Source organism: Pithys albifrons, chromosome 5 (assembly GCF_047495875.1).
Source record: "Pithys albifrons albifrons isolate INPA30051 chromosome 5, PitAlb_v1, whole genome shotgun sequence".
Lineage (NCBI taxonomy): Eukaryota > Metazoa > Chordata > Aves > Passeriformes > Thamnophilidae > Pithys > Pithys albifrons.
Window position 1 is genome coordinate 63,263,040 of NC_092462.1, and position 13,572 is coordinate 63,276,611.

General features: G+C 41.9%; 2 protein-coding genes across 7 annotated transcripts in view; one reads left to right on the forward strand and one right to left on the reverse strand.

The window, feature by feature from the left end:
• Positions 1-12,978, reverse strand: part of EVC2 (EvC ciliary complex subunit 2) — a 71,646-nt gene extending 58,668 nt beyond the window's left edge. For 5 of the 6 annotated variants that reach the window (XM_071556815.1, XM_071556811.1, XM_071556813.1 and 2 more), the window contains exons 1-4: positions 12,477-12,978; positions 9,365-9,419; positions 1,900-2,060; positions 1,321-1,386 (exon numbers count right to left, since the gene is read on the reverse strand). In XM_071556815.1, the coding sequence (XP_071412916.1) occupies positions 1,321-1,386; positions 1,900-2,060; positions 9,365-9,419; positions 12,477-12,671 (477 nt within the window). In that variant the 5' untranslated portion in view covers positions 12,672-12,978. The remainder of the gene's footprint in view (positions 1-1,320; positions 1,387-1,899; positions 2,061-9,364; positions 9,420-12,476) is intronic. The other variant, XM_071556812.1, reaches the window with a different exon arrangement.
• The window catches only part of EVC (EvC ciliary complex subunit 1), a 51,990-nt gene continuing 50,959 nt past the window's right edge, over positions 12,542-13,572 (forward strand). Inside the window, exon 1 of the mRNA XM_071556816.1 lies at positions 12,542-12,946. Within this exon, the coding sequence (XP_071412917.1) occupies positions 12,776-12,946 (171 nt within the window). The 5' untranslated portion in view covers positions 12,542-12,775. The remainder of the gene's footprint in view (positions 12,947-13,572) is intronic.

Sequence of the window (13,572 nt, forward strand, 5' to 3'; positions counted from 1 at the left end):
ACATGACAAGGTAAGCCAATAAAATAAACTAAACTGCAGCTCAAGGTGGAAGACAATCACATATATTTATACAGTTTTCAGTAATTTACAACCAATAGGACTGCAAAATTATTTACTCCTAAACCCAGCATCTACAACAGGTGACCTTGGATCTTGTATGCAGGATTTTGCAATTTTTCATGAGCCTGTGTAAGGCTGTGCTGTGAACATCAGAGAAAATCAACATGCAACTGTCTCAAACTCTTTTTCTGAGAGGCTCTGGTATAAAAATTGGGAATTTACAGTCAGAAAAGCAAAAAATGCTGTGTTACTGCTTCTTTTGCCTGAAATGTTCACTATTCAGCCTCATTAATTATGGTATGCTGCCATTTCAATAACAACATTAACGGTAATTAGTGCCATGAGATGTGATGCATATTCATTCCTCTGTATGCAAATGAACCGGTGCAGGTTATGAGGTCATCTCTCCTGTACTGGTTACTGAATCCTACATGCAGCACTTCAGTGGCCAAATTCAGACTGCTCTTAAAGTTGGATGTGCTTTCTGTCTCCCAGGGACAGGTAAGATGAACTGTCTGTAAGTATAAAAATTCAGTCTTGCTTCATTCAGTGTAAAAAATAGGGGGAAAAATACAAGGAAAAAAAATAAAGGAAAAGCAACAGTCTCGGCACACCTATCAACCTATGCCACATAAAGCAAAAATAAAATGGAAAGTTTAAAAGTTTCTTATAGCAGGGAGGTCTTTGTTCTTCATAAACATTTACTGAGTGAAATGAAAACTTTTTTTCATTAAATACTGTGGTGTAGGTGAGTCCCACTGAATATACAGACTATGACAGAATGGCTTTTCCATGGCTGTGTGGTAGGATACCCAAAGACCCAATGGACATCACAGGGCTCAGTGCTTCATCCTCTGGAAGAAGTCCATACACAGCACAGGAAGGGCATCAATGGTTGGGCCAGGAGAGTATCTCAGAATGCTTATCTCATCCCGTAAAATTTGTCTCTATCCCTACCCAGCCTTATGGCTGATTATTCTAGAGTTCACTGGGATTTGCCCATTTATACTTTTACAAATTCACAATGAAGTTTTTACTTTGATCACAGTTTAAACTCCCCCAGAGCCTGAGATGTTTCACTGACTTCTGTTTTGAATCAGCATTGCAAATGTGCCTCTTACAGAGGGTGTGACCATCTTCATATCAAAATGCACATACTCCCAAATACTCAGCATGGGCACAGTATTTTTCACACTTTTTATGGGGCATTTGGGTAAAAACTTCTTACCAAATTAACATGACAAATATAAGAAAACTTACCATACCACATTTCTGAAGGGTTATTCCAAATTCAGAAGACACTGATATATTGGACACATCTTCAGTCTATGAAGAAAGGGGAAAAGTCTACACGGTGTATGAAAATACTATATTTCTGCATCACAAGTTAAATTATGTAAATAATGAATTATTTTTAAAAAATGTAAAGCCAATCATCTTCATATTTAAGGAGTTATCTCAAAAGTTAATCTTTTTTTCTAGTCAAAATTTTCAGGAACTACTTATTCCCACAAGAATCTTAATAGATATATTCATGTTCTGGCTATTACAATTTCCTCGCAAAATACACCATGCACAAAGTTCATCAGACTATACAGATAATTTTAATTACCAAGTGTCTATCAGAATTTACTCAGCAACAACATAGCTGCATCTGTCCAGTAATTCTTTGGAAGTCTCACAACTAGTCAGCTGAAGTCATCTCAAATGAACATAATTTCACCTGAGACAGAAGTAGAAATATACTAATTGGATAGAAAATTTGCAACAACATTCATTTTTTACAGAATTGCTGCCATCCTTATAAATACTAAAAGAGGCAAACCATCTTTTACTGACCAACTGGGGGCTAACATCAGACTCTCGTTTGAACAAAATCTTCTTTGTCCATGAGGGTATCAAGGCAAACAGCGAATGGCTCCATTGGTTGTCGGAAGCTGCAGAAGTCAAGAGCCAGTGAGGGGCTTTGCTTGCCTGAATGTCCAGAGGGAAGGGCACTGCTGGAAACCAAGGCGAGATGCAGCATTAGAGATAAAGCTGGCTCCTGTGGGGCAGACACATGGTGCAGACTCCAACCAGGGATGGGGCTCATGGTACCTGACTCTCTGTGCACACAGTGACCAGCATGCTCCCTGTCAAAGCACTCAAAATCATTACAGACAACAGAAACTGAGGCCAGATGAGAAACGGACAGGATTTGCCCCACAAAACCCAGCAGGAGTTAGAACAAACCTGTTTCCTGCCAAGGGAACATCCATATACACCATAGACAGAAAACTCCTTACCATTTAAATGTAAAGTATCTAAAGCATGAATTAAAAGGTTTCAGCTTCAAATCAACTGTTAGTATTTTCAATACAAAGAAATTTTCAGCAAAGCATAAGTAATGGAAACACTCTACAACGTGAGAGGCTTCAGTGCTAAAGGTGTTCTGCTTCAAAGATAGAGTCTGCCAATTAAACATTGACTATGCCAATACATATTTAGAACTGAAATACTTCACTGTTGAAAAGTATATTTCAGTCACACTTCAGTTGAATTAAAGTGCCATGAAATCAAATGCTTCTCAATTTAGTAATCAGCAATATAAATGCTACCTTATACTCTTAAGTTTTCATGAAAGATTAGTCTGTATCACACAAAACAAACAGCAGTTTTGAAATCATTTTACTTTGATCTACTAAAGCAAAAGCACCTATGACATCAATAAAAGGAGTTTATACGGGAAATCAATACCATGCTAAATTGTCAAAAGGTAAAGCTGCTGAATTAAGATAAAAATGCCCAGAAAATTTCAAAATTATAGCTATTTGTGTTTAAAGAAAACACTTTTTTCATTGTTTACATAATAGTTCTATTTAATTACTTATTTTTCTCATATTTTAATCATTGATACATATTAATATGAACAAAACCTCTCATTGGAAAGAGAATATTTTTGTCAAATTACTTCTTCCCATTAAAAACTATTACATAGTAATGAAATATGAAAAGCTGAAGACATTAAAATCTTGTTATTATGAGAAGCAGCATTTTTTTGATAAGACCCTGATTTCTTGGAAGAACAGTATAGAGAAACACTGTTAGCTGCAGATAGAGAAGGCTCGCACAGAGCATTCAGAATTGGACCCTTAAAAGGAGCCTTGAACTATTGATGCACATGAATCACTGAGAATAGTTCTGTTAACGTAACAAATGAGATGCAATCCTGCTGCTCACAGAACCCAGGAGGGCATATGCACTTTGGGGAGCTTCCCTCTCTTCCCCTCCTAGAACAGGTAGGTTTTTATTTTGGAGGGAGTAGGGTGTAGTTTATATTGGACAAAATAGTTGATATATGGGCCAGAAAAAGATAGTGTTTATATTTTAAGTTTTAATTCACTTTTCTGAGTTTTATTTAAACCACTGTTAAAAAAATGCAACAGACTTGGTCTAATTTAGGGACTGTAAAAATAACATGGCAAACTCAGTGAGAACAGTAATATGTATAATTACAATACCAAATGCCTGCATATATTTGGGGTTGGAATTTTTTCAGCATAATCATGCACGACATATTTCTGTTTCAAGACTAAGCAACACCCCAAATCACTCAGGATGACACCAGTGCTGAATTCTAAGCACAGTACAGACCTGCTAGCTACCAATCTGAGCCCACATGGCCATGGCACTTCCCAGCATACCCAAGTATCATATTGTATCCCACCTCCAACGGCTCTAAACATGTCTCTGACTACTGAATCAATCTCCTCTGCAGTTTTGTATACATATTTCCAAACATTGAAAAAGAAGAATTTTATAAATGCTGTGTCATGTATTAATGCAATTGCCACCCCATTCCTGTGAGGATGGAGCATCAATTCTCCTTTTTGTTCTTGCCAGACTAGAGGAAATGCAGAAAACTGAAAACCTGAATGAAGACCTGAAATTTCTTGGTAGGGCTTTGTAAGAGTCAGAAGCCAAACCAGTAAAATGTATTAACTGAGTTGAGCAGCTACTACCTTTAAAGTGATTCTTGTTCAGTAGATAATTTCCTTCTGAATTTTGGATGAGGGCTATCAGCCAACAAGAAGTGGTTAATTGCTTCATGAAAATATCTTTAGTTCTTGTGCCCTGTGCAGCATAACACCCCCATCAGAACACCAAACTGCACCTTTCATGTGACAGCAAATCCTGATACCCCCCCTCTGGAGGATATCAAGTCCACATTAACCAATTTAATCAACTGATCACGTTCCTTGACTGAATAAATCTCTGGATTACTAATTACATGGATGAGTTTGTTTTCAGATTGTGTTTTGCCATCACTTACAATCCCAAGATAATGTGTCCAGCTCCCTGCAGAAGTCTCCAGGCGTGTTATTTGGCTGCTCCATCATCAGTAACTGGAGGTTGGGGATTTTGCAGGTTTTCAACATAATGTTAAGGAGCCTCAATGTTGACAAGGATGTTTCTGCAAATCCACTTGTATCTTCCCAGCACTCAGTGGAAGGTTTTGTTTAAACAGATTTAACCAGTACTACACATGTCCATACGGCAACATGTGCCACGGCCTTTCTCCAACATTTTTCTCATTCTTCCTATTAATTTTTAACAATACAGCTGTTCTGTAATACCCTAGTTTCCCTGACACTAAAGCAGTACTTTTCTGCAGCATTATTTTTTCTAGTAATGACTGCAATAACTTTTTCCTAATCCACACATATTTAACCTCACTAGAACTGCTGACCTACAAGAACATAACTGCTTTTTCACATAACTTGCTGCATATTCTTAACATCAAGACAATATAATTGTATTCATCAATTCACCTGCTGTCTCTTTTCAGGTATGTTTCTATATAGACTGTAAATGGCTGATGACTTCTTGAAAAGCTGGGAGCTGAATATCTGAGAAAGGACAGAACAGGCATAGCACATTCTGTGGTTTTCACATATACTCTAGATTTCTGTTCTGAAATCCTTTTTTGTTTTGTTTTGGGTTTTTTGTTTGTTTGTTTGTTTTAAAGAAATAGATTCATCTGAGCTTGAAAAATACTAACACTTGACTAGGATACCATGCTGCTCAAAAGTGCAAATAGTTTCCATGGTGACATAGCCAGTCCCCTTCAGCAGTGCACCCCAGTTTGGACAGCAATTCTGAGGTCTCCTTGTTCCTTTCACTCTTTTCTTCTTACAGCTTCAATCTTTGCCATTTTTCAGGCTGTTTTCAGAAAAGCTATTATCAAGCCTGTATGGTCTTCACTTTCATTAGTTTCTAAATGGAAACTATTCCTACTCATTTTAAAAAGAAAAGGCCAAAACGTTTCCCAGCGAGCGAACTAGTAGAGCATGAGGCTTAACCTGATGCTTTCCTGCAAACATCTCCAAAGATGCCAAGTGAAACAGTTCATCAAAGAAACACATTAATTTTGCTTTCTTTTGAGATGTGAGACAACAACCACCTTTAAGAAGAAATTTTGTTTTTTCTTAATTAAAAATTCCACATTTTTACAATGTATTATCAAGTTGTTAAATATTATCTTTTTTAATTAGCACATTAGTAAAATGTTTTCCCATGACTTAATCCTACATAAACCAAATATAAACAGATATGCCAGAACCCTGTCTTAAACTGCATATTCCTAGCTAATTACCAGTGCTGCTGGGTCAACTTTGTATTGAATAACAAAATGAAAACATGAAAATAAATATTAATATCATTGAAGCAGCTGGAAGATTGGTGTAACCTTTTACCAGTCATGTTACTGTAGCATTCGCTCAGTCCCACAAACGTGCAGTGCCACCACCATGTGAAATGACAAATGCACAGTTGATCAGAACAGTCTCTTCTAGCTCATGTTCCATTTTCTTTGCTGTTCCCCCTAGGTACTTATCTGTCACTCCAGCTTTTGCCCTGTTGCTTTGGGTGGTGACCTCTTGCTCCTTTGGGCCTCCAGGCTCCACACTCGAGGCACAGGCCTGGGAAGGAGAGCTCCCCACTGCCAGCCCTCACTGCACTTGCCTGGTGATCAGGGAGTGCAATTACCAAGGATCCCACCTGGTACAAAACACACCTACTGAATGGAGAGTGTGATAACAGTGGCTCTCTGTTCACACAGACTGAGGGTAGGAAGACGGGTATCTAAGAAAACAAATTGTCCCATTTGTGGTCACCATATTGTTCTTTGCTAAGAAACTAGTTCTATGTAAGGACATGGACCTGTCACAATACAAGCCTTTAGCACTGCACTAAACAGGTGGAGTCCTAAACATGTTTGTAGTACAGACAGCCATTAGAAGGGTAGGTATAACATCGTGATAGAAGTTAAAGTGAAGGTTATTCTTGGCTATGTGCCACCCTGACAGATCTTGGAAGCTGAGCAGGGTCAGGCCCAGTTAGTACTTGGATGGGAGACCTCCTGGGAATACCGGGGGCTGTAGGTTCTAGTCCTGAGGACTTCACTGTCACCATTCAAGCTCACTCAGCCGTGGCAGATGAACCTCAGGACTTAAACGGTGGGGCCAGTTCTGCGCACGCTGAGCCTCACCTAAAGATCTACTGCACAGGCTTGAAGGACACCCCCACGTGGGGAGAGCCCTTCCCAAATCTTCGTGAAAGAAGCCCAGCCACCCTCATTCATGGCTTTGGCAATTAAATAGGATGATAGAAAAGTCTTACAACAGATTTGCAGCAAAGACTCCAGTATGTCCTTAAGGCTCCTGTACCTTTACAGACATCCTAACCTGCCAAATTACAGTAGGACAGTGAAGACTGACAAGTTTGTGAAATGTCAAGTTCAGAATTAAAAATTACCTCACACTGAGAGGAAGAAAAGCAATATAACTAAGATATTAATTTTAATTCATACCTCTCAAGGGCTGAATTTCAATTCGGATCCCACAATCTCATTTGCGTTTCCCCCCCAAATTTATCAGCAAATCTTTAATCAACCTTGCTTTATTTCAGTGGGGGAGAAAGGAGTTAAATATACTTGTTTACCATATTTTTGTTGTTGTTCTAAATTACTCTCTGCCTTGAAAGCCATCCAGGATACAAGATCCAATTTGAAGCCCTTTCAATTACACACAACAATGAATACACAAAGGTAGCAATTTACGGTATTTCAGTTTTGAATGTTGCCATTAGCTTTTCTTGTTACAATGTCAAAGAAACTATGGGCATCAACAAGATAAAACAAACCTACTTTCCAGGCCTGTTTTCAGTAAGTCAGAGCAGACTCAAATGTAACTCTCAAAAATCCACTGTGTTCCCCTATCACAAAAATATTCTGGGGTTGTTCTTCTCATCTTATCCAGAAACAACTCAAGGAAGCTCCCAACAGTAACACTGAGATCAGTGTGCTGTTACAAACCATTCCACACTTCAGCACACTGCCAGTTTCAATGACAAAGGTTTTAAGCAGAAGTTTCCATCTCTCTGCTTTAATTGAGAACTTCAGTAAGAAGTAGAGAGTCTGGTACTCAGATTAGGCAAATCACTAAAACCTCTTTAAGAATGTTTAAAAATTTGTGTTTATTAGAGCAGGACAATTCTCCATTATAAAATTAAGCATATAATTCAGTGTTTGTAGCAACCCCTTTATTTAACACATATATTTACCTACTAACAAAATGCCAGTTTCAGAGAATCATAGAATCATTTAGGTTGGAAAAGATCCTTAAGTCCAATCATAAACCTAGGACAGTTAAGTCCACTACTAAACCATGTCTCTTAAGTGCCACATCTCCAAATCTTTTAAATACATCCAGGATGTCATGTGGCGACTCAACCACTTCCTTTTCCAATGCTTGATAACCTCCTTTCAGGCAGTTGTATAGAGTGTGATTAAGGTTTCCCCTCAGGCTTCTTCTCTCCAGGCTCAACATCCCCAGACTCCTCAGCTGCCTCTCATAAGATTCATTCTCCAGATCCTTCACCAGCTTCTTTGCCTTTCTCTGGACATGCTCCAGCACCTCCGTGTCTCTTTCCTGTTGTTAGAGGCACAAAACTGAAGACAGGATTCGAGGTGTAGCCTCACTAGCATCCAGTTCAAGAGATGCCATTTCCCTAGTCTTGCTGGCCACACTATTTTAACCACTAACAAAAACGTACTGCATGTCAAAATCCTCAACTTTTTCTTTAGTGCCAAAAGGTTCTTCTGAAATGTAAAACTGCATGCAATTCCTCTCAGTGGATAATACGTGAATAATTTGCAACCCATCAGAAAGCAACATGCACACAGAAAAGATGACATTGAATAAATACTGAAAAAAACAAGCAAGAAAGCACAGCAAATATGAATTACTTGCTTTTGTGTTTAAATTAATAAACTCATTTGTGAATTAGCCATGGCATAGGGCAAAGAAATTAGAGGTATCTCACTAGACAACTGCTTCAAAGTGTGTAATTTCTTGGCAAATATGTGTCATGAAATCATGTCTTGGGCAACTGTAGTGATAACAGGGTTTATTTCAGTCATTGTGTTCCCCTGTTAATGTGCTGTATGAGGAAGTCACAACCTTTCAGGGTGCTCATCTCTACCACTCTTGGGTGAGGAAGAACCTATTTATAATACACATACGAGGAAAAGAAAGACCAGAGACTCAGGGAAATTAAGTGATTTGTACAAATTTACAAAAAGCCTGTGGCAGTCAGCCCTCAGACACAGCTACTCCAAGCTGTAAGGGACTTCTCAGAGTACCCTGTTTTGATTGATTAGACAACTACTACTGGAGATGCTCAGTGTACCTGAGATCAATGACAAAAAAACTTGATATCCACTGTAAAGACTGTTAGTATCCCAGCAATACTTCCAGATCTACTATAAGATTTTAACTTGGTCCAGGAAAAAGTGTATTAGACGTTGTAACTGCAGAGGTCTTTGAAAATAGCTTGAAGAGTAGGTATTGCAACAGAGTTAGTAAATACACAAAGGCTAAGTTAGCTTCTGAAAAGGAATAAGGTCTTGATCAGCTTTAAGTAACATGGGTTTTGCACAGCCCTGAAGAAACCCCTGGACATCAGAGGGGGCTCCCCTACACCATTAGGTTCAATGAGGAAAAATGGCTCCTTCTGAAAGTGATTCAGAGCAGGGTACGAACTAAGGTCTTCTCAAAGGGTCTTTATTCTAGATGAGCTGTATAGGGAACCTAGAGAACCTTTGTTCCTAACTTTTTTGAGAAAACAGTCCCCTGTGGTGCAAGATCTTTATGATATCAACCCATCAGGGCACAGTTGCAGTTCCCTGCTCACTTTTACACCCATGCCCCATGAGTCCTGGGACTCCCACAATACTGAAAAGAGAGAGCAAACAGTTACATACCTTCCATTCCTAAGCATCTCATCTCTTTCTGAAGCCATAGATTACCTTTAATAACCTAGAAGACAGCAATTATAAAAAAACTCTTGTCATAAATGTCTATTAATAAACTTTTATGCTGAATTTATGCTTCACAGTTACACGGAACCCTATCCCACAAAGCCTTGAGTTTCACAAAATTAACCAGAAGAGACACAACAGCTTGTTAAGCAGTTACGAGACTCTGCTGCCCAGCGTGGCCATGCACACTTGGAGCTCAAATTGTACTTACACTTCATGTTATGAAGCTGAGCCTCTGCACTACAGTGGAGCCCAAGTGTTTGCTATTAATTTGTTCTTATTAAATAATCTTTCTCTGCCATTTTCAAAGGCATATTGGAGGACGCAGGAAAATGTGATCACTGGAAGTCAGCAGGAATGTGTCCATATTAGATGATCAAGTCTACTGATGTTACACTCATTTTTCCTCTGGAGCATTAACAAAGACTTTCAAAGGGACCACATGCTAAAAACGGCAGGTGGGAAGGCAATCTGTGCCAGCCTCCTGCCTGGGCCTGGACCACAGAGATTGGTACAGAAATCACAGCTCTCAAATGTCAGTAAAAGAAACCAGTGCTTTTAAGGATTGTTCCTGCCCAGTGTTTTGATCAGGATGTAGTACTCCTACAAGCAAGTTTTCATTTAACAAAAATGCTTCCTTGCAGGAGATAATAGAGAGTTTGGAATGCTGACTGATTAGAAAGGACCAAACTGCAGAGTGATGTGACCCACACTTGCTGTTTCTGTTTGCTACCAAGCACTGCATGTGAGTAATGTTAAGTACTGACTTATGTCAACACCACTGTTACAGTACAGCAAGTTAGGGGCAATTTTCTTCTTTGGCTGCTCAGAGAAGCCATCACTTTGGTTACTGCTAGAGCTGTAACTTTAGTTAACCTTGTATGAAAACATGTCTCACTTCACAAAGGGCATTTTCCCCCAGTATCACAGAAAATGCAAGACATATCACAAACTTGGATGCACCAGAAACCCTGGGGTTTAAGAGCATACTGTTCAGGAAAACATGTCTATACAGGATCAGAGGCAACTCCTGCAGAGGAGAAAGAAGAGACATGGAAATGAACACTAGCAGGTACACTCTGAGCAGCTCTGGGAGACAGCCCTCAGAGATCCCAGGCACTGAGCTCTCCATTTCAGGCTATTTCCAAATACCTTGTCGTACTGTCCTCCCTGCACTTCAGAATTCTTGAACGCAAGCTGAGTTATGGTAAAGTTCTCTAATGCTGTAGAGATTTCTTTTCATTGGTTAAACAATCTGTATGACCATTAATTTTAAGCAGCCACACATCTCAAAAATACAGAAAGAACAGGAAATTCCAGTGGCAAGCTTAAACAAAAAATTGTGTGGTGGATAGATACATATCTATATCTATGCATTTCCATATATGCATGTGGATATGCAGCAACAGAAATTACATCAACAGTGAATCAACCTTTGTCAGATAATTTCTAAAGCAGTCTAGAGCTCTATCTGCATTAAGGAAATGTGTACCAGTAGACTGAACAGACATAATGACATCAGTTTAAAACACTGATGAAACTATAAAACACCAATACAATGGTCTTTTACACTAAAAGAAATGTTTATAAATATAAATATCAAATATTATGCATTATAACAGCATCTATATAAATGTGAATGTTAAGCATCAACAGTTGCAGTGTAAATGAGCCTGTAACAAAAGCAGACAGTGGTCTAAGCATGCATAAAGACATTCAGAAAATGTGGCTTTCTAGCTAAGAAGCTTTATTTCCTACTTCTTAAGAAATCAGTGCACAAAAATCCATGGTGTTTGCATGTCCACATGCATCAATTAAAAATTACATAACAGCACTCCTTGTTTTCCCTTCTCCTATATCTGACATTCAGTTCTCAGTAGTCTGCTGTGGAAAATATAGCCTGGGTATTCGGCACAAGTCTTCCACTCTGCTGTAGAGAGCATCAAAACCAGAGGGCAACAACAGGGGCTCCGGATAGTGCCAATTCCATGGGCCACATCATGCTTCAAAAGTAATTAAATTAATGCAGTAATACTGTCAAGAGACATATTCCCAAAGTCTACATTAATTTATTCTTCTGGTAGAATAAGTTGGCATATTTTTGTTTGTTTTCATTTTCCTGCAATACTATTTCCAGTTGATTACTCTTTCTGTAGCCTCACCACAAACTATGATTTGTGATCTCCCTGTACCCCCTACTGTGCACGGTCTCAGATATACTCCATATGGACAAAAGAAAGCTCTGTCAACACATTTTGAGATGGCTTGACAAACACAAATCTAAATAAGAAGAATGAAACATAAAAGACACATTGTAAAAGTTAGTGGGCCTGTGACAAAACACCTAGGGCTGTGCACAGTGAAGCAGCAACACAGAATGACAGAACTGTTGGGCTTGGAAGGGACCTCTGGAGATCATGCATTCCAATCCCCTGCCAAGGCAGCATCACCCAGAGCAGGTTCCACAGGAACACCACCAGGTGGGTTTGGAATGTCTCCAGAGAGGGCCTTCATCCCTCCCTGTGCAGCCTGTTCCAGTGCTCTGACACCTTTCAGCGTAAAGTTGTTCCTCATGCCGAGGTGAAACTTCCCGTGTTCTAGTTTGTAGCCATTGGTCCTCGGCCTATTGCTGGGCACCACCAAAAAGAGTCTGGCATCATCCTCTTGGCACCTACTTTTGAGGTATTTATAAGCATTTGCGAGATTCCCTCTCAGTCTTCTCTTCTGTACACTAAATAGGCCCAGCTCCCACAGTCTCTCCTCATAACAGAGATGCTCCAGACCCCTATTTATGTTTGTGGCCCTTCCCTAGACCTTCTCCAGTCTTTCCCGTACTGAGGAGTCCCGACCCTGTCGGCTGTCCCACCAGGCCGACCCGAGGCAGCTTTTCGGGCCGCTGCCCTCAGCCCAAGCGCCAGGGAAGCGCCGCTGCTCAGCCGGCACTGCTCCCCGAGCACACCGTGAGCTCTGCCCTCGCAGGGGCCTCCCTTCTCGGGGCCTCGCACCCTCCTCCCGGCCGAGGGGCCGCTCCGCTGCCTGCGGGCACGGCGCTTACCGCAGCCGCCGTCCCAGCGCGGGGCTCCGGGGGCGGGCCCGGCCCGGCGGCCGCTGCCAGGGGCTGTGCGGGCGCGGAGGGGCCGCCGGGGAGCAGCGCCAGCAGCAGCCCGGCCAGCGGCCACCGCATGGCGGCGGGCGGACGCTTTCCAGGCGCTGCCACCGCGCCAGGCCGAGCCTCAGTCTCCGCATCCATCCGCCGTCGGTCTCCTCCCACCGCGGCCAGGGCGGGGGGCGGGCGGTGGAGGGCCCCGGGCAGCGGGACCTCCCCTCTGCTCGCTGCGGGACGGGCGCCGTGCGATGGCGTTGGCCGGGGCCTGCCTGCGGGCCGTGGGGCTGCAGTTCTGGGCCGGCTCGCTGCAGGCGCTGCCCGCCCTGCTGGCCCCCGCCGTGCTGCTGGGGCTGCTGCTCGGCGCCGCCGCCGCCGCCCTGCTCTGCCGCTGCGCGCTCGGGCCGCGCCCGCAGGCTCAGGTACGGGGAGCGGTGCGGCGGGAGCGGCGCACGGGCAGGAGCGGGCGTGTGTGGGAGGGCGGAGGGCCCGGAGGTGCCGCTGGCCGGCCCGTCCTGCGCCGCACGGGACCGCGGGGGACCGCCCTACAGCGGGGCGAGGTGGGGAGCCCCGAAATTCCTGACACGCCTCTGCTGGAAAGGACTTTGCGGCTTCATTTTAAAACAAACGGGCTGACTCAGAAAGAAGGCCGAAGTAAGGGTTTATACCTTCTGAGTGTTACCCCGGTGGCCTGTTACCTCTGCCATAGGTGACCCAAATGTTGGATCTCGCAGCCGTCGCTTTCGTGCACGAGGCTGTGTTGCTTTAGGGTGTGAGAAATATAAGCTTAATTCGTGTCAAAAATGTAATAAAGTATACTGTATGGCTTGCCAATGCATTCAATAGGATTCCAAAAGCATTGAATATTATACATCTGGGCGTTGCAGAATATGCAACAGAGCAACTATAAGGAAGACATGAACTTAGTTTAACATACAAAAAGAGAGTAAAAGAAGAAAGCCAAAGTTAGTAACTAAGCAGCCTTTTGATACAAGATAGATACAATGTAAACAAAGATTAAGCTGGGTACCTCAACACAATAGGAAAT